This window comes from Hyaena hyaena, unplaced genomic scaffold (genome assembly GCF_003009895.1).
Source record: "Hyaena hyaena isolate Hyena2069 unplaced genomic scaffold, ASM300989v1 scaffold_865, whole genome shotgun sequence".
Lineage (NCBI taxonomy): Eukaryota > Metazoa > Chordata > Mammalia > Carnivora > Hyaenidae > Hyaena > Hyaena hyaena.
The window spans coordinates 491,529-513,410 of record NW_024081498.1 but is presented as its reverse complement, the minus strand read 5'-3'; the positions used below and the strand labels follow the sequence as shown (position 1 = coordinate 513,410).

The 21,882-nt window shown below is 35.8% G+C and overlaps 1 protein-coding gene across 1 annotated transcript in view; it reads right to left on the bottom strand.

Moving 5' to 3' along the window:
• The window catches only part of CHM (CHM Rab escort protein), a 247,159-nt gene that overhangs the window by 132,118 nt on the left and 93,159 nt on the right, over positions 1–21,882 (bottom strand). The window contains 1 exon segment of the mRNA XM_039220144.1: positions 957–969. Coding sequence (XP_039076075.1) covers positions 957–969 — 13 coding nt within the window.

The window sequence follows — 21,882 nt, the reverse complement described above, 5'->3', positions numbered from 1 at the left end:
AATTATTTTAAGATCTGGAGTAGTATACATTATGTAATCTGTGGAAAAAACAATTGGGCGAGTTTTTGCACCTACCTATGAATATAATCTAGTATCTGAAATTTTATTTTTATTTTTTTTAAATTTTTTTAAATATTTTTATTTGTTTCTAGGAGAGAGAGAGACAGCGTGAGCAGGGGAGGGTCAGAGACAGAGGGAGTCACAGACTGAAACAGGCTCCAGGCTCTGAGCTGGCAGTCAGCACAGAGCCCGACGTGGGGCTCGAACCCACGAACCGCGAGATCATGACCTAAGCGAAAGTCAGACGCTTAACCGACTAAGCCACCCAGGCGCCCCATAGTATCTGAAATTTTAGCATTGAAGGGGGCTATTATTAAATAGAAAACTATGTAATTTGTGCAGCCAACATAATTCTAATATATTTATGAGAGCCACAATATATGTTCCTAGCACCACACACTTATATATAAGTTTTAATAAGACGTTATTCCCAAATTAAAAGTCTTTTCCTGTTACAATCTGAGGAATAATGCAGGCAAGGACACAAACACATTCCTTTGCTTTATTAATGACAATGCTCAATGATCTGTGAATAACCTGAAAAAAAAATGAAGATTATTGAGTTACTTCACCAATCTATCACCAGAGAACAGGTTTCAAAATGATGGATTATCTCACCACCCTGCTTTTTATCCCACACAATATTCTCTCCTCAAGGGAAAAACAAACAAATGATCATATATACATAATCATGCTTACATTCTATACTTTATGTATCATTTCTATGCCAACATCAACTATTAACTAAAGGGAAAACTGTCTTTAAAATTGTATACAAAAGGTTCAGAAAATGAGGTATGTTGCTCTGCTTATTTTACCCTCCATGATTCTACAATTTATAAAAAACTATTAAAACAACAACACTCCAACTTTTGGGAAACAAGCTTTTGGTTAACCTATTCAACATTGCTCTTCTAATTTAATGTGGGCAGTTCTCAACTAAGATAATACAGCTCAGTGGTTCCTAACCTTCTTGGGAGGTAACAGATTCCCTTGATATATTGATAAAACTATGAATCCCCTTCCTAGAAAAATGCAGCCACGTTTTTCACACATACAAAATTTGGCATGCAATTTCTGAGCATATACCTCAAAACTAAGATGACTGATTCCAGGTATTGGATGCCAGGACATGGACTCTGAATTTGAAGAACTTCTCTTACTATATAGACAGCCTTCCAATGTGGTCTCTTTTAAACTGTCAAATATGTGTCTTTAAAAGGATGGCTCTAAGTCTGCTTATGTTATAAGTGAAAATGGCCAAATAAAATATCTGCATATGAAATTACATTTCTTATACAATAAAGACATAATCTTAATTTTAGTATGGTGTAATAAAGACATAATCTTAATTTTAGTGTGGTGACACCAACAATAGGAAATCAGTTAAATAAACTATGTTATATACATCCATATACCAGAGAACAATTCAGCCATTAAAATTTTGTAAGGATGCATGTATATATACATACTTATATATAGATGCCTTTATAAGCATGGAAAAAATGGGAAGATAAACAACTGAATGATGGTTAACTCTAGGGGTGGGATTTGAGGGTGGGGAAAAAGGCTTGTATTTCTTTATAAGAGTGAGTGTGCTTCTTTTCTTTTTTTTCAGTATTTTCATTTCTTCTCTAACTAATAAGATATGTTACCCAATAATTTGTTTTTAATGGCTATTTAGCATCTTCTATAAGTAAGGAACTTTGCTAAATTACCTGAATAAATTATTCCACTGATTCCAATGTCAAATTCCTTTAAAATGTCTGATCCTTAAATTTTTTTTTACATAGCTCCAGATTACAGAACCAAAAACTGAATAATAAGATTGTAAGAAAGAAATGCAAGAGTATTTTATTCTCTCCACCTTTCAACATTTTAGCTAGAGTTGACTATACCAATTCAATATACACTGAATTGGACTAAACCATTATTTCTTAAACAAACAGGGATTGCCTTGTCCATTTGGCAATGTCTGGAGAAATTTTTGTCTGTCACAAGTAGATGGGTGAAGGTAGTGGCCTGTAGTGGGCAGAGGCCAGGGATATTGCTAAATATTTTATTATGTATAGGGTAGCCTATCCCCTCAACACAGCAAAGAATTATCCTCCCAAAGATGTCAAATATCCTGTCAAAGACGAGACTGAGAAATTCTGGTCGAAACCAAAAGCCTCAAAACAATTCTTTACCTCACATAATTGGGCCATGTTCAGTGACAGGATGGGTCAGACCACTGATGGTGCTTGGCTCAGAGTAGAACCCAATCTTCTTGCTCTTTTCTGGAAATGGATAGGTTAACTGAGCAATCTGAGATTCCTGATTCTCCATCAAACCATCATCTTAAATAGTTGATTAAATTAATTACATATTATATCTATTTATACTCTTTCTGATCATTTTAGAGTACAGATATCATTCATACCTACATGATACACTCTGGAACCTAATGAAATATATTTTCTTATTCTGTAATTGGTCCATGAATGCGCATTTTCTTTCCTCAACTAGAGTAACACTCCTGACATTAACATCAAAGTCTGTCTATGTCATATTCTTTTTCATATACAACTACATACCTAGAAGAGTACCAGGCAGAGAATGCATGCTTTAAAAATTTGCTGTTGAATTAAATGGGAAGAAATGAAAATAATCAAATTTACAAGAAATTACATAGATGCTTCTTCACAAGTTTTCTGTCATTGACTAAATCCTTTTCTTCTTGTTGATTAAAATTGGGCCCAGAGAGCAATTCCCCTGGCTACTTACTTTTTAGTTTTGTTCCCTAGACAACTAACAACACTTGGAAATGTATTAGAAATGCAAATTTTCAGGCCTCACACCAGATCTAAAAGTCAGAAACTCTGGGAATGGGGCCTATTGATGGTGTTAAATTCTGACACACGTGAAAGCTTGAGAAACACTGCTCTATCATTTCTTTGACACAATTTTTTTTGCAGCAATTCATAAATACCTACTATTCATTAATTTATCTATCAATACTTAATGAATGACTATACATCAGGCATTGCATTGAGGCAATCTTGTAATATCTAATATCATGTCTTTATTTTTAAGTATTATTATTATATTTGGTAGACAAAAAACTATTCAGCTGATTAAACCGGGGTCAGAAAACCCACCACCTATTTTGTAAATAAAGTTTTTGGAACACAGCCAAGTCCATTCTTTTGCATATTGTCTATAACTGTGAATAGTTGCGATGGGGACCACACGTCATGCAAAGCCAAAACTATTTACTATCTTACCCTTTACAGAAAACAACTTGTTGACTCAATATATTAGAATACCAAATCTGGCTCAGTCTCTAATTCAGCCTCGTATTTACCCTGATAGCATTCTACAACAATAGCAGCAGCAGTAATTGTAATAATCATACTAACAGTGATAGTAATGACAGCTTACACTTATGTAGTAATTATGTAGTAAGGCAATCAATGTTTTAAGCACTTTCTAGATGTTAATGCATTTTAATCCTTACAACCTATGAGGTAGACGCTATTATTATCCCCATGAAAAATGAAGAGAGTGGAGAACAGAGAAGTTAAATAACTGTCCCGAGGATACACAGCTAGTAAATGGCAAAACCAGGATTTGACCCTCACTGGTTTGGCTCTAAAATGCATCCTCTTGTTCATTATAATATAATTAACTACTTCTCCTTCACAATACTAGAGCATAAATATTTGCTTGCATCTATCCCAAGAAATGCCTGTATGTAAATTACAGTTCCAATAGCAACATTTTCCAAATTTTCCCATCTCTCTCCAGGCTTTACACCCCAGAAACACCTTTGTTATAAACTCTTTAGGACCTCTTCTTTTTATAAGCTCTTAAGGAATGATTATAGGAGTAAAAAATAAAGAATGGGTTTTTTACTGAAAATTCATAACATTAGTTCTCAATCCTTGTTTTTATTTTTTTAATTTTTAAAATTTTTAAATTTTATTTATTTATTTATTTTTAAATTTACATCCAAGTTAGTTAGCATATAGTGCAACAATGATTTCAGGAGTAGATTCCTTAATACCCCCTAACCATTTAGCCCATCACCCCTCCCACAACCCCTCTAGCAACCCTCTGTCAGATCTCTATATTTAAGAGTCTCTTATGTTTTGTCCCCCTGCTTATTTTTATATTATTTTTGCTTCCCTTCCCTTATGTTCATCTGTTTTGTATCTTAAAGTCCTCATAGGAGTGAAGTCATATGATATGTGTCTTTCTCTGAATAATTTTGTTTACCATAATGCCCTCTAGTTCCATCCACATAGTTGAAAATGGCAAGATTTCATTCTGTTTGATTGCCAGGTAAACTCCATTGTTTGTATATATACCATATCTTCTTTACTCATTTCTCCGTCGATGGACATTTGGGCTTTTTCCATACTTTGACTATTGTTGATAGAAACATTGTGGTGGATGTGCCCTTCAATCCTTGTTTTTAGGTCCTGGATATCTACGAAAACTTGATGAAACTATGAATTCTTTTCATAAGTACACACACATAACATTTTGTACATAAATTCCAAGGTTGCTTGTACTCTAGATTAAGAACCTTTGGCATACCTCAATGCAGATCTACTCAGCTGCAGTGATACAAAACAACAGTGTTTAGTGATCCATAATGAAAATATTTCTTACTTAACCATACGATTTATGTACTCAATGTTCATTTAATTAATGTTTCTATTGAATTCACTTTGGCAAATTTTTAACATTCAATTTCAAAATATTTAAGGCTCAATTCAATAATCAAGCTTTACACTAACACACAATTTATACTGTTCAAATATACCAATTAGATATAGGTCCAGTTTCTACATCTATAATTTAGGTGTATCATGGAGTTCTACCTATGACACCATGGGGGAAACCGATGGCGTTGGGAGCATGAAACAGAGGAATGCTAACTAGCCTCCGAAACATATAAAATCTAACAGCTACTGGGCTCACTTGCATTATTGTTTATCAAATGCATACATGTAAGTTACAGGAGTGGAGGGGAACCTTATTTATTCATGATCTGTTTTTCCTTTTACCTTTACCTATTAGGTAAGATATAAGAAGATGAAAGAATTTCTTTATTCATCTAAACTGGTATTTCATACTGGGCACAGAACAGGAACATGTTTCTCACATACTATAAAAATGGCCCTTATTCTTGTCTGCTTTTTTTTTTTTTTTTTTGAAGGTGACTATGTAATCACAGTAAGAAAAGAAATCATAGCAAATTACAAGTTGTTAAATGCCAGAGATCGAAACTGCACAGGTCATCCCTGATGGCAAGGCCCAGGGAAGAGACTGCAAGGCAGTCAGAAGAACCCCCGGAAGAATTATTCTTCTCTACTTTGTCTGTACCTTTTATGCTCACTTCTGCTGTTAGTCTATTCTAGAGTTAATATGAAACCAGAATCGCCCAAAGTTCCCCCCTTCCTCCAAAATGGAATGTACCTAAATATCATGTCCGCCCCCTCAATCAGATGTTATCTAATGAATATTGTAGCAATTAGCAAAATTGGAGACAGTCCGGTATGCATTGGGTCTATAAGAGACCTAGAATTCATTTTCCTTGTATGAGTCTAATTGCCAGTAAGAATACATATTATGCCATAAGCAGAGACAAAAACAAGACTTACTAGTTTTGGAGGGCTTTCTCGAAAAATTGTTAGAGAATTATTTGCCTTCTGACCTCAAGCCTTTAAGGCAACTTATGGATTGTTCTGGTCAAAGAATGAGATTGGTAAATGCAGAGACCAAATTCTAGTTGATCCACGTAAAACATTTCCATACGTCATCTATGAAAAATGTTGACATTGTTCTTTCTTATTAAGGGGTTGTGAGAGTCTGTTACCTACACAGCGGGTACAAGTATATCCTGTTTTTGCATGCCCACTGAATTTAAACAATTAAAGGGCACTGTGATCTCATGTATTCTGGCAATATGCTTCACTTATCCTTAGATACCCTACCATACGTAGTAAACAATATATAAAACTTTGTTATGACTACCTGGTTAAATTTATTGGTTGAAATGGAAATCATGTACTGTGAAATCACTGTTGCCAAGAAAACTTAGAAATGTTAAGTCCTATGACTGTACTCAAAAAATGTAAATTAGTTAAGCATGAGTGTTTGAATTTGCTATATAAAAACCCTAAGCTGAGAAATAAATTTGAGCAGTCCACCTGAAGAGGCTGGCTCCGTGTCTTCTTTTGCCAACGCCAACCATCACTCTCCGGGCCAACCCTGGCTTGCAGAGGCTGGTCCCCTGCAGTTAAAAGCTGACAAAGACCACAAATGTTTTTAAAAAACCCCAAAATAAGAATATTTTTATTAATTAACTTTTTTATTCAGAAAATGTTTAAAAATCACATAAGAGGTAAGTCAGGAAGAATGCATACCAGGATATCTGGTTTCTAGACTCAGCCTCTTTTTATCTTTCCTCATTTATAAAATTAGACAGTCAAAACAATATAAAAGCATTCTTTTAATTCTTTTTTTTTTGTTTGTTTGTTTGTTATGTTACTACCAGAATAGTAGGGAGAGTTTTACAAAAAAGAAATTAAGGAAAATGCTGCTAAGAGGAAAAAAATAATGTACTGTTAAAGTATGTAGATCTATAATCTAACCAATACTTACTGGGAGTGGAAGGACATCTCTACAGTTGGTATTTCCATTAATGCTCTCTGGTCCTTTCTAATCTTTGTTGCTTTTGGTCTTTTTTTTTTTTTTTTTTTTCTCAACTCAAAGAGTCCCCCTTAAAATTTATTACAGGGCTGGTTTAGTGGTCACAAATTCTTCTTGATCTTTCCTTCTATTCTGAATGACAGGCTGGTGGATAAAGTATTCTTGACTGAGTATTTTTCCCCATTCAGCACATTGACTATATCCTGCCACTCCTTTCTGGCCTCCCAAGTTTCTATGGACAGATCTGCTGTGAACCTATACATTAAGGACTGTTTTTTTGTTTGTTTGTTTATTTTTACCTTGTTGCTTTCAGGATTCTTTCCTTGTTTGTGTATTTTGTGAATTTGACTATGATATGCCTTGCTGATGGTCGGTTTTTATTGAATCTAATGGTAGTTCTCTGTACTTCCTGTATTTAAATGTTTTTGTCCTTCCCCAGATTAAGAGTTTTTAGTTACAATTTACTCACATAAACCTTCTGCCCTCCTTTCTCTCTCTTCATCTTCTGGGAGACCTATGATACAAATGTTTTTTTTCCATTCTAATAAGTTGCTGAATTCTCTAAGTTTACTTTTGTGATCCATTTTGTTTCCCCCTTGTTTTCAGCTTCATTATTTTCAATAATTTTATTTACGAATTCTCTCCTCTGCCTTGTCCAACCTTGTTTTTATGAACTTCAGTTGGATTTGCATCTTGGATATAACATTTTTAATCTAGACCTGACTTAACAAAGCAGCAGAAAAAGTAATCAAAGAATTGATCCCATTTGCAACTGCACTAGAAAGCGTAAGGTATCTTGGAATAATCCTAATCAAATGCAGCAAAAGATCTGTGCTCTGAAAACTATAACTCACTTATGAAAGAAAATGAAGAAGGCACAAAGAAATGGAACAGTATGACACGTTCATGGATTGAAACAACACACATTGTTAAAATGTCTATAGTACTCAAAGCAATTTACACATTTAATGTAATCCCTATCAAAATACCAGCAGCATTTTTCAGAGTTAGAACAATCCTAAAATCTGTGTGGAACTACAAAAGATCCTGAATAGCCAAAGCAATCTTGAAAAAGAAAAACAAAATTGGAGGCATGATGATTTCAGATTTCAAACTATATTACAAAAATATAGTCATCAAGACACTATGGTAGTGGCATAAAAATAGACACATAGGTCCAAGGAACACAACAGAAAACCCAGAAATGGACCCACAGCTATATGTCAATTAATCTTTGACAAAGCAGGAAAGAATATCCAATGGAAAAAAAGTTTCTTCAACTAATGGTGTTGGGAAAATTGGACAGGTACGTGCAAAGAATGAAAACTGGACCACTTTCTTACACCATACAGAAATAGATGGAAGGCCTAAATGTGAGACAGGAAAACCATCAAAATCATAGAGAAGAACACAGGCAGCAATGTCTCTGACGTCATCCAGAGCAACTTCTTACTAGACACATCACTGAAGGTAAGAGAAATAAAAGCAAACATGAACTATTGGGACTTCATCAAGATAAAAAGCACTGCACAGCAAAGGAAACAATCAACAAAACTGAAAGCCAGCCTACGGAATGGGAGAAGATATTTGCAAACAACATATCTGATAAAGCATTAGTATCCAAAATCTATAAAGAACTAATCAAACTCAACACCCAAAAATCAAATAACCCAGTTAAGAAATGGGCAGAAGACACGAATAGACACTTTTCCAAAGAAAGCTACTAGATGGCTAACACACACATGAAAAGAGCTTAACATTACTTATCATCAAGGAAATACAAATCAAAAGCACAATGAGATACCACTCACACCTTTCAGAATGGATAAAATGAAGAACACAAGAAACAACAGGTGCTGGCAAGAATATAGAGAAAGGTGAACCCTCTTGCACTGTTGGTGAGAATGCAAACTGGTGCAGCCACTCGAGAACAGTATGGAGGTTCCTCAAAAAACTAAAAATAGAACTACCCTACAATCCAGCCACTGCACTATTAGGTACTTACCCAAAGGATACAAAAATACAGATTCAAAGGGGTACATGAACCTCAATATTTAAAGCAGCATTATCAACAATACCAAAACTATAGAGAGAGCCCAAATGTCCACTGACTGATAATAGATAAAGATGTGGTATACATATACAATGGAACATTACTCAACCATCTAAAAGAATGAAATCATGCCATCTGCAACGACGTGGATGGAGGGTGCATTATGCTAAATGAGATAGACCAATCAAAGAAAGACAAATGCCATATGATTTCATTCATTTGTGGAAATTAAGAAACAAAACAGATGAAGACATCGAAAGGGGGTAAGAAGAGAGAGGGAAACAAAACAAGGGAGACTCTTAAAGACAGAGAACAAATTGAGAGTTGATGGAGGGAGGCGAGTGGGAGTTGGTCTAGGTAAGTTATGGCTATTAAAGAGGGCACTTGTCATGAGCAATGGGTGTTGTATGTTAGTGACGAAACACTGAATTGTACTCCTGAAACTAATACTGCACTGTATGATAACTAAAATTTAAATAAAAAAAAAAAAGAAGCCTTCACAATTTTGCTCTGACTTCACATGCAATGGAATAGATAAACTCATAAAATTTTTCACTGGCATAACCTTTAGCAAATTTTAATGGTTCTCTTGGTTTTCTAATCTGTTGGTCTGGTTAACAAACGTCTCTTAGAGTTCTGAAAATTCCCTGAATAAAAAATGTTGGTTATTAGAGAATAAAATAGGCAGGTTACTTTGGTCTGAGAGATGTCTGCTACTGAGTTCTCCAAATATAACAATAAACACTTGTAACATGTATATTTTGCTCTTGGACTTTGGGCTAAAGCTGAGGAGAAAGATAAAACAGTATAAAATACCTTACAATTTGTACTAAAAAACAAAGTCCATGATTATAACAAAATCACCACAGCATCTTTGCAGTCCCTTGTAGGCATTGTTCTTCAAACCATTACTGAATGAATGTATCAAATGGGAGGTTCCCTTTCTTGTCTTTCCATGCTGTTCCTATAATCTTGAGGAAGTTAACTTACATATTTTGGACTTTGGTGTTCTCTCGTTCTCTCTTTTTAAAAGCTGTTAAGTTAGAGATCAACTTGTGCTCCACAATTTCCTGAGATAGATCTTGCACCTATTCTATTTTCCATATTCAATACTCAGAAAAATGCACTTGAGTATGGACATTTAGTAAAAAGTATTTGGTGCATGTGTATGCACAATATATTACATGTTAAAAGTTAAAAAATAAACTCATCCTTTATGTTTTAAGAATACTACTACATTAAAGGGGAAAAAAAGAAATAAAATTTAGGCCAGAGAAGAATGGAAGACTGAATTCCCAGTAAATTATCAGTAAATACACTCTTTTTACAAAAATCAAGTAATAGTGTCTGAGAAGTCTAAATCTACTTATTAAAAAATGTATGGGGCAACTGGCTGGCTCAGCTGGTTAATTGTCTGACTCTGGATCTCAGCTCAGGTCATTACCTCACAGTTTGTGAGTTTGAGCCCCACATCAGTCTCTACACTGATGGTGTGAAGCCTACTTAGGATTCTGTCTCTCCTTCTCTCTGCCCCTCCCCTGTTTGTGTTCGTGCTCTTTCTCTCTCTCTCAAAATAAATGAATAAACTTTATTTAAAAAAAATTTTTTTTTATGTTTTATTTATTTCTAGGAGAGAGAGAGAGAGAGACAGCGTGAACAGGGGAGGGTCAGAGAGAGAGGGAGTCACAGACTGAAACAGGCTCCAGGCTCTGAGCTGGCAGTTAGCACAGAGCCCGACGCGGGGCTCGAACCCATGAACCGCGAGATCATGACCCAAGCGAAAGTCGGACGCTTAACCGACTAAGCCACCCAGGCGCCCCAATAAACTTTATTTAAAAAAAGAAAATATAAACAAAATGTGAAGTTTGTTTGATCCCACTGGTACTGCTCAATTTCACAGGTTATCACTCACTATATGAAACATATTCTGAACTAGAAAGTATTTCTAAAGGCTACTATGTTACCAATCATACAGATAACAGAAATAAATTAGTCAAAGCTTAAAAAAGACTTCCGTTGAAAGATATATTGTGAGAGCCTAAAAACACATGTACTGTATACATATCCTGTCCAGTGTGCCAGAAAAAAATATTAACCAACTAATATATGGTAGGGAAAATTCTATGGCTTGCTAGACTAGAAAGAATATATAGGTTTCAATGACTGTTCTTCCAAAATGGTTCAATTTATGACATATTAATTAGGAGTAGCTAGTACAATAAATAAGCTTCATATTCTTTACTCAAAATAATCTACCTATTTAAATTGATAAAAACCTCAAAGAGCATTTATTCATGAAAGTTACCTCTAGTAGTTAAAATATTATACTGTTTATGCAGAATTCACTTAGAATGCTAGGATATGACTTAGAAATGTCTTTGAATCCTCACATAAATATGCATGCCATTCATAAGAGTAGCCTTGATGAGTACCCACTGTAACTGGCTGAGAAATGCTTAAAGGGCTTATATTAAACCAGAATATAATGGTGGTTAGAAATCACAGAAGAGGTGACACTTAATTCTGATAACTTGGTGATAAAAAGTGCAGGCTATGATGTATAGATGGTAGCAGTGTTACTACTTTAGGAAATAAATGAAACAACACTTCTGTGAAATTATAAAGTATTATATAGAGAATCAAATATAAAATTAAGTTAATATACCTAGGCTAAGTAAATGCATTTCTACTACAATTCACATATGTGTGTGTGTATTTTATATATTTTATATATACTTTTACATAGGAAGACCTGAGTTACTTTAATTACCAAAGACCACCCAAAAGTTTAATATACTGCTTCAAACACAAGAGGTTTTGTTTATTTTGTTTTCAAACAATTATCTACCCACACATATACGCACTTAATTATATAATCTCCTGAAAATATCACTTCAAATTGGAGGATGAGGTATAATTTTTATAATAAATACTAAATCTGAACTATACATAGAATTCTGAGATAGGATCTACAGAAGATAAAAAGATATGGAAGGCTGGCAACAACTCACTCTGAAAGAGGTTACAATCATTTTATGGGCAAAATGTCTTCTTTGCTTAGGATTCAACACATATGGGTCTCATTATGAAGTTTTATAACAGTACGAGACAAACAAAACTTTTCAATGTTTTTTCCTTTATAAACAAATAGGGGTACTGGGTGGCTCAGTCAGTTAAGTGCCTCACTTCGGCTCAGGTCATGATCTCAGGGTTCAAGGGTTCAAGCCTTGCATTGTGCTCTGTGCTGACAGTGTGGAGACTGCTTGGGATTCTTACCCTCTCTCCCTCCCCCTCCCTCTCTCTCCCTCAAAATAAGTAAATAAAGTTCAAAACTTAAAAAAAAAAAAATAACAAACACCAAATACTATATATAACATGTAAATATGATCTGAATTAGGAAAGAAAATATAGGGATTTAGTGGAAAAATAGGAATGAGGTTAAATATTTCATTTTCAAAAAATGCTAGTATGGAAACCAGTGAGCTTCTACTCACTCCCCAGTAACCTGTTCGTTCTGTCTGTATTCCTTACCTAAAAGCTCTGTAGGAGTGAGAGTAAGTGGCAACACAAAAGACAACAGTGTGGCTCCTTCTGAATTAGACAATGACACAGAAGAGGAAAAGAACGATTAATAAAACCATAGGGGAACCTGGGTGGATCCGTTGGTTAAGCATCCATCCAACTCTTCGTTTTTGCTCAGGTAATCTTACAGGTTTTGAGATTGAGCTCTGCTTCGGGCTCTATGCTGGCAGTGCAGAGCCTGCTTGGGATTCTCTCTGTCCCTCCCCAATCGTACTCTCTCTCTCTCTCTCAAAATAAATAAATACAAGTTAAAAAAAAAAAACACAGAACCTCCCTCTTCCTTTTTAATTTAAATTGATAGGAGGACCTCTGGTCCTGTGGGAAATTACACTCCCTATTCATGTCTATTTTGGCAAGTAATTGGGAGGAGGAAGAGCTTCTCTGGAAACATACAGACCTATCATATTCAGAATTAAACTACTTTCAAATTTATAACATTCTCACCTCCATTTTGTCAACCACATGGTTAGGAACCATGGATATCTACTCCAGCAATATACTGGACTGGATGCCCTTAAGAGATCTCTTGTTTCTACCAAAAAATGACAAGAAAAATATATAGGTTTCCATGATTGTTCTTCCAAAGTGGTTCAATTTATGACATATTAATGAGTAGCTAGTATAATAAGCTTATTTTTATATTAAACATACTTTTTACTTTAATGCCGAGACTGAAGGCAATAAACAAAATGTCTACAAGAAACTCCCTAGCCCCTAACCCAAACACACACACACACACACACACACACACAGTACAGACCCTGAGCTGAATTCAAAGTTTTAAGTAAAAACACTGCAATTAAAAAAAAGCAAGTCTTCATTCTAGCTATAACTTCCCAAGATACATGAACCACATTTTTAAAAAGTCATGTCACTAAATGATGTATTTTCTTCTTTTTTAAGTTTTTATTTAAATTCTGGTTAGTTAACATACAGTGTAATTTAATTTTCAGGTGTACAATATAGTGATTAAACACTTCCATATAATACCCAGTGCTCATCACAAGTGCACTCCTTAATCCCCATCACCTATTTAACCCATTCCCCCAGCCACCTCTCATCTAGTAACTATCAGTTTGTTATAAGAAATGCATTTTTAATAAGGCTTTACCTTTATGTTAAAATAAGCAGTTTTGTTGCTTGTATATATCAGTGTGGGAGCTATATCTGGGACTCTTTATTAAGCAACTTTCCCCTGAAAGAGCTGAAACGGTTCCAAATTCTAGTGCCTTCTGGCTGAAGCAAACACAAATAATCTTTGAAGGAAAGCATCCTTAATCTGAATCCCCAGACTTCCAAAGATTAAAACTAATCAGATATAAGCCATCAAAGATAAGCATGGCACAAGAAACTAAACCAATAACATGAATCAACAGAAACAATACATGGCAGAATGCTAAATATATCTTAAAAATGAACAAACAAAAGAGAATATCAAACAATGACAAAAAGATTTGGGGAAAGGAAGAGCAGAGTTTCTACAAATGAAAGATTAAATGATGTAAAAAAATGCAAGGGTTAAACTACAGATTTGACAGAAGTACAGAGAATTACTAAACTGGAAAAGAGATCTCAATAAAGCACCTACAATATAGCCAGAATAACAAAGAGATAGAAAATATGAAATAGAGACTAAGAAAGAGGTATGAGAGAATGCTAAATTCTAAAACATTTCTATTTAGGATTCCAAAAAGATGTGAAGAGAGACAATGAAGGAAAATGTTATTTGCAAATATACTGGCTGGTAATTTTCCAGAATGATACATGACATTTCACAGAGAGAGGAAATGCATTGTAGTTGGTTGAACCATATGGAATCATAGGCCAAAATGGTTTAATATTGTTAATTATATATAGTTCAACATATACCAAGCAAGATAAATACAAAGAAACTAACATTTAAATTCACTGTAGTAAAAATGCAGAACACCAAAAACAGACAATCTAAAAAACAACTTGAGAGAAAATATCATTTATAAAGAAATGACAGTTAGGCTTACATCAACTTTTCCATAGCAAAAAGGAAATCCAAATGACAATAGCATAGAATTTTAAAGTACTGAGAAAAAAGAATTGCCAACCTAGAAATGTTCACCTCACAAATATTCCCTCAAGCTAAAAGGCAAATAACCTATTTATGTTCATATATACACAAATTAGACATTTACTACCAACAGACATAAACTAGAGGAACTTTTAAAATTAGATACTTAAGAAGGAAGAATAGACTCCTATTAACAAGACTCATCTGCTTGGTAAGAAACAGAGATTGTCAGATAGGATGAAAAATATGTAATAATTTACTATTTAGAATCCTAAATATAAACTCTAAAAGGTTGAAAAACAGAGATGGGGAAAGATGTAACAGGCAAATAGTAATAAACTGGAGTAGCTATTTGAGTATCAGGCAAAGTAGACTTTAAGTTAAAAAATGCATTATTATGGGTAGAGAAAGCCAGAAAATAATATAAAATATTAAATTCATCAAAATGATTAAAGTTATAACTTTTTATGATCTTAATAAGTTGCCTCAAAATAAATAAAAGATAAAAACTGATAAAATTATAGGGAGAAATTGACAAATCAAACATAATGGGAGATTTCAAAACACTTTATTACTGGTAGATCAAAGGGAAAAAAACTCAATAAAATTTGGTAATTACAACTCAAAACCTGGCTTAATAAACTCCAAGACCAATAATCAGAGAACACTGTGCCCAAGAACTAAATGCATTCTTCTTGAGCACAAATGGAAAAATTGTAAAAACTAATGACATACTAAGTCATAAAATAAAGTTCAAAGTATTAATACCATAAAATACCATATTTTCCAGAAACATTTTAATTTTCTACAATAAAATTAGATGGTAAGAAAAAGAAATCCACCAAATCGGCTATTTTAAAATTTCTCATAACAATTTGTGGGTGAATGAAGAAATCATAATGGAAATTAAGATACTTAGGACTAAAAAACAATGAAAATAATACATAATAACTGTGAACAGTCAAAACAGTAGTTAGAATTTTATCATCTTAAATGCTCATATTAGGAAGACGGCGGAAAAGTAGGGAGTTCCGCACTCCCCACCAGAATCTCTCAAACAAAGAAGGGCTGAAGCCAAAGGACTCTGAACCTCAAGAGTCTGGGAGGAAAAGAGATGGAGTCCACTAAGAAAACAGCCTCATAGGTGCATGATTGTCAATCGGGGAAGATAAAAACGGGCTGGGACACAGGGGCACGGAGGGGAAAAACATCGGCCTGGGACAGTGAGGGATTCTATCATCCCATCTCTAACCACAGGACTTTCAGAGAGATATCCTATCTCTGTGGAGCTTTCCTTGAGCTGGGTGCCCCAGTCCCAGAAATTCCCTCCGGGATAGGTGGTTCGCAAAGGACACAGTTGCAGTCAGCATCAGGTGGAACCAGTCCACTACTCGATCCCTTGCTAGAAAGTGCCCTGGCTTGTGGGATTATATTTCAGGGAGTATCATTAATGCGCACGGAGTAAGACCTGGAAATGAGGCTGGGTGCGGGACCTAAAAAATGGCCCACCTTGGCTGTGCCCATGGCACAGTGATATTGGACCCAGTAGAGTGATTTGCAACACCTGATTCGAGAAGGGACTGGCGGGTTGCCATTTGTCTCCCCAGAACCATAAAGGCAGGGCCTCAGGGAGCAGCCCTCAGGAAGCATAGTGGAGGTGAGACCTGGCTACACCAAACCACGCCCATCTGCCCTGGGAACCTACTTTGTTACCTGAGCCCATATAAATGCTGTGGAAACAGGCCTTCTCCCAAGATCAGCACTGACATACTGCCATGATTAACTGCAGATCAATTCTTGCTGTTCATATATATTCTCATTTATCTCATTCTTATCTCTCCCCTCCTTTGGACCAGGTATTCTGCTTATAGGTTTGCATAAACAGGCATATATAATCCATTCTCTTAATGCATGTTCAACACCTCCCTCATTACCTTCCTTTCTGTCTCTCTGAAATAATCTGACTATATAGTTTCTCTGGGTAACACTATCTTCTTTTCTTTGTTTTTTCTCCTCACCTCTGGCCATATTCTCCTGTCTCTCTCTCTCTGAATTACGCCTTTGAGTCTCCTTGCCTTGTAAATGTTCAATTTCTTTCTCCCGAACACTGACATTTCTCTCTTTATATATGCTCTTTGATCAGCACAGCCTTCACCCTGCTCTTCTTTGTAGCTGGGATTACTTGTTTTATGCTTTTAGACTGTCCTTTATCTTTTGTTGTTTTTGTTTTTGTTTGCCTTTCAGTTTGCTTGTTTGGTTTGTCTGTGTGTTTGGGTGCCTTTATTCCCTGTGTGTTGGTCTGTCTGTTTTCCTTTTCAGGGCTACCTCAAGAAACAAGCCAAAGTATACATGGTGGAGAGTCCCAATATCACTAAGACTAGGGAAATAAAATAACCAAAGGCATAACAAGAGAAACCAAGGGACACTAATAAAGGAACACTTCCTGAACGGACAGGCACTGGACAGTCAATAAGCCTCATTTAATATAGCAGTACTTGCAGGTGAACAGCATGTAACAAGCTTTTAAAACTGACAAGAGACATTGGGGCGCCTGGGTGGCTTAGTCGGTTAAGCGTCCGACTTTCGCTTGGGTCATGATCTCGTGGTTCGTGGGTTCGAGCCCCGCGTCGGGCTCTGTGCTGACTGCCAGCTCGGAGCCTGGAGCCTGTTTCAGCCTGTGACTCCCTCTCTCTCTGACCCTCCCCTGCTCACGCTGTCTCTCTCTCTCCTAGAAATAAATAAAAATATTTAAAAAAAAAACTGACAAGAGACAGGAAGCTGGTCAAAATGAAGAAACAAAAATTCTCCTCTAAAGAAATTTCAGGAAGAAGTGACAGCTAAAATATTAGTCAAAACAGATATAAGCAACATAAATGACAAAGAGTTTAGAACAATAGTTATAAAATTGATTACTGGGCTTAAAAAAGGCATGGAAGACACTAGAAACGCTATTGCTATAAAGGTTATGGACCACAATTATAGAAAAAGAGGAAGTTGAGAAAAAAAAAAAAAGAGAGATAAATTGATCCAGGAGAATGAAAGGAGAATTTGAAAACTGAGTGATGCAATCAAATGGAACAATATCCATATCATAGGAATTCCATAAGAAAAAGAAAGAGAGAAAGGGACTGAAGGGGTACTTGAACAAATTACAGCTGAGAACTTCCCCAATCTGGGGAAGGAAACACTGAAATCCAAGAGGAAGAGAGAACTCCCCGGAGACATAACATGAATCGATCTTCTGCACATGTCATAGTGAAACTGGCAAAATATAAGGATACAGAGAGAATTTTGAAAGCAGCTAAGGATAAAAGGGCCCTAACATACAAAGGGAAACAAATCACAGTAGTTGCAGACCTCTCTACTGAAACTTAGCAGGAAATCTTCAATGTGATTAAGAGAAAAAATATGCAGCCAAGAATCCTTTATCCAGCAAGCCTGTCATTTAGAATAGTAGAAGAGATAAAGGTTTTCCAAAAGAAACAAAAATTGAAGGAACTCATCACCACTAAACCAACCCTACAAGAAATCCTAAGGGAGGCCCTATGAGGGAAATGTTGCAAGGAACACAAGGTACCGAGACACCACTACAAGCATAAATCCTACAGAGAACACAATGACTCTAAACCCATACTATTCAATAATAACACTGAATGTAAATGGACTAAATGCTCCAATCAAAAGACATATGGTAGCAGATTGGATTAAAAAAAAAAGAGATCCATCTATTTGCTGTGTAGAAGAGACTCCTTTTACACCTGAGGACACCTTCAGATTGAAAGTGTGGGGAGGGAGAAATATCTACAATGCTACTGGAAGTCAAAAGAAAGCTAGAGTATCCATACTTATATCGGACAAACTGGACATTAAAGTAAAGGCAGTAACAAGGGATGAAGAAGGGCATTATATAATAATTACAGGGACTGTCTATCAGGAAGAGCTAACAATTATAAATATCTACACATTGAATTCGGAGGCACCCAAATATGTAAAACAATTAATCACACACACACACACACACACACACACACACAATCTTATGGATAAGAATGCTAATTGCGGAAGATTTTAATACTCCACTGATAGCAATGGATAGATCAACTAGACAGAAAATCACTAAAGAAACAATAGACCTGAATGACACATTGGGCCAGACAGATTTGACAGATATATTTAGAACACTACATTCTGAGGCTATGGAATTCACTTTCTTCTCAAGTGCACATGGCACATTCTCCAAGATAGAACACATGCTAGGTCATAAAGCAGTCCATAATAAACATAAAAGAAATGAGATCATACTATGTGCACTTTCCAATCACAATGCTAAAAAACTTGAAATCAACCACAGGAAGACGTCTAGAAAACCTCCAAAATCATGAGGTTAAAGAACACCCTACTAAAGAAAGAATGGGCCAATCAGGCAATTAGGGAAGAAATTTAAAATATATGGAAACAAATAAAAATGAAAATACAACAAACCAAACACTTTGGGATGGGGTAAAGGAAGTCCTAAGAAGAAAATACATTGCACTCCAGGCCTATTTCAAGAAACTAGAAAAAGCAAAAATACAAAATCTAACAGTGCACCTAAAGGAACTAGAAGCAAAGCAGCAAGAACACACCAAACCCAGCAGAAGAAGAGAAATAATAAACATCAGGGCAGAAATAAACAATATAGAATACAGAAAACAATTTAACAGATCAATGAAACCAAGTGTTGGTTCTTTGAAAAAATAAACAAAATTGATAAATCTCTAGCCAGGCTTCTCAAAAAGAAAAGAGAGAGCATCCAAAAAGACAAAATCACGAATGAAAATGGATTTATTACAACCAATCCCTCAGAAATACAAGAAATTATCAGAGAATGAAAATTAATTGCCAACAAACTGGACAAACTAGAAGAAATGGACAAATTTCTAAACACACACACACTAGCAAAATTAAAATGGGAAGAGATAGAAAATCTAAACAGACCCATAACTAGTGAAGAAATTGAATCAGTTATCAAAAGTCCACCAAAAAAATAAGAGCCTTGGGGAATTCTACCAGACATTTAAATCAGAGTTAATACCCATTCTTCTCAAGCTATTTCAAAAAACTAGAAATGGAATGAAAACTTCTGGACTCCTTCGACGAAGCCAACATCATTTTGATTCTCAAACCAGACAGAGAAACAGCAAAAAAAGAGAACTACAGGCCAATATCCTTGATGAATACAGATGCAAAAATCTTCACGAAGATATTAGCGAATCAAATTAAAAAACATATAAAAAGAGTTATCCAGCATGACATGGTTGATGGCACAAAAACAAGATACATAGAACAATGGAATAGAGAACTCAGAATTGGACCCAAAAATATATGGCCAATTGATCTCTGACAAAGCAGGAAAGAGTATCCAATGGAAAACAGAGAGCCTCTTTAACAGATGGTGCTGGGAGAACTGGACAGCAACATGCAGAAGAATGAAACTGGACCACTTTCTTACACCATACATAAAAATAAACTCAAAATAGATGGAGGACCTGCATGTGAGACAGGAAAACATTAAAACCCTAGAGAAGAAAGTAGGAACAACGTCTTTAACCTCAACTGAAGCAATTTCTTCCTTGAGACATCTCCAAAGGCAAGGGAATCAAGTGAAAAAATGAACGATTGAGACCTCATCAAGATAAAATGCTTCTGCACTGCAAAGGAAACAATCAATAAACCTAATAGGCAACCGACAGAATGGAAAAGATAATTGCAAATCACATATCAGATAAAGGGTTAGTGTCCAAAATCTATAAGGAACTCATCAAACTCCACACCGAAAAACAAATAATCCAGTGAAGAAATGGGCAGAAGACATGAACAGACACGTCTCCAAAGAGGACATCCAGATGGCCCACAGACACATGAAATGATGCTCAGCATCCCTCATCATCAGGGAAATACAAATCAAAACCACACTGAGATACCACCTCATAGTGGTCAGAGTGGCGAAAATGAACAAATCAGGAGACTAGAGATGCTGGTTGAGGATGTGGAGAAACGGGAACCTTCCTACACTGTTGGTGGGAATGTAAACTGGTGCAGCCCTTCTGGAAAACAGTGTGGAGGTTCCTCAAAAAATTAACAATAGAACTCCCCTATGACCCAGCGATAGCACTGCTAAGAATTTACCCAAGGGATACAGGAGTGCTGATGCATAGGGGCACATGTGCCCCAATGTTCACAGCAGCACTTTTAACAATAGCCAAATCATGGAAACAGACTAAATATCCATCAACTGAGAAATGGATCAAGAAGATGTGGTTTATTTATACAATGGAATACTACATGGCAATGAGAAACAATGAAATCTTGCCATTTGTAGCAACGTGGATGGAACTCGAGGGTGTTTTGCAAAGGGAAATAAGTCAGGCAAATAAAGACAGATACCATGTGTTTTCACTCATATGTTGAATGAGAGAAACTTAACAGAGGAGCATGGGAGAGAGGAAGGGGAAAAAAAGTTAAGGAGAAGCAGAGAGGCTAACTATAAGAGACTCTTAAATACTGAGAACAAACTGAGGGTTGATAGGGGTGGGGGAGAGGGGAAAAGGAGTGATGGGTATGGAGGAGGGCACTTGTTGAGATGAGCACTGGGTATTATATGGAAACCAACTTGACAATAAACTATAAAAGCAAAAAAAAAAAAAGAAAGAAAGAAAAAATGCTTAGAAAATAATAAAAATATTTAACTCATTGAGTTTCGGTCTAAGAACTGGCAAGGGCATAAAAGGGGAGGGATGAGCTGAATAAAACCCAAAGAAAGCAAAATAAAGGAGATAATAAAGAATGGAAAGTAATGAACTAGGAACACAAAGCTACAATAAAAAGAATCAAAAACCCTAAAAGTTGATTGTTTGAAAACATACTAGAGACACTGTGAAACTTCCTCAAGTTTACATGGCTAATAAACTCAGGAAACAGAACTTAAATCTAGGTAGTCTGTGTCCACAGTCCAGGTTTGAAATTCCTATGCTTCACTACCCTAAAAGTGCTAAGTATAAAAAAGATCGTTATGTTAAGTATTAAGATTGTAATCTTTTTTTTTTATTTTTTTTTTTACAAATAGTTTATTGTCAAATTAGTTTCTACATAACACTCAGTGCTCATCCCCAAAGTGCCCTCCTTCATGCCCATCCCCCCCTCCCCCCCACATCCATCAGTCCTCAGTTTTTGTCAGCATTCAAGAGTCTCTCATGGTTTGCCTCTCTCCCTTTCCCCCACCATTTCCGCCCTTCTTCTCCCCCTTGTTCCTCCGTCAAGTTCCTCCTAATCCTCCTATACGTGCAAACATATGATATTTGTCCTTCTCTGCCTGACTTATTTCGCTCAGCATAACACCCTCAAGGTCCATCCATGTTGCTACACATGGCCAGATTTCATTGTTTCTCATTGCCATGTA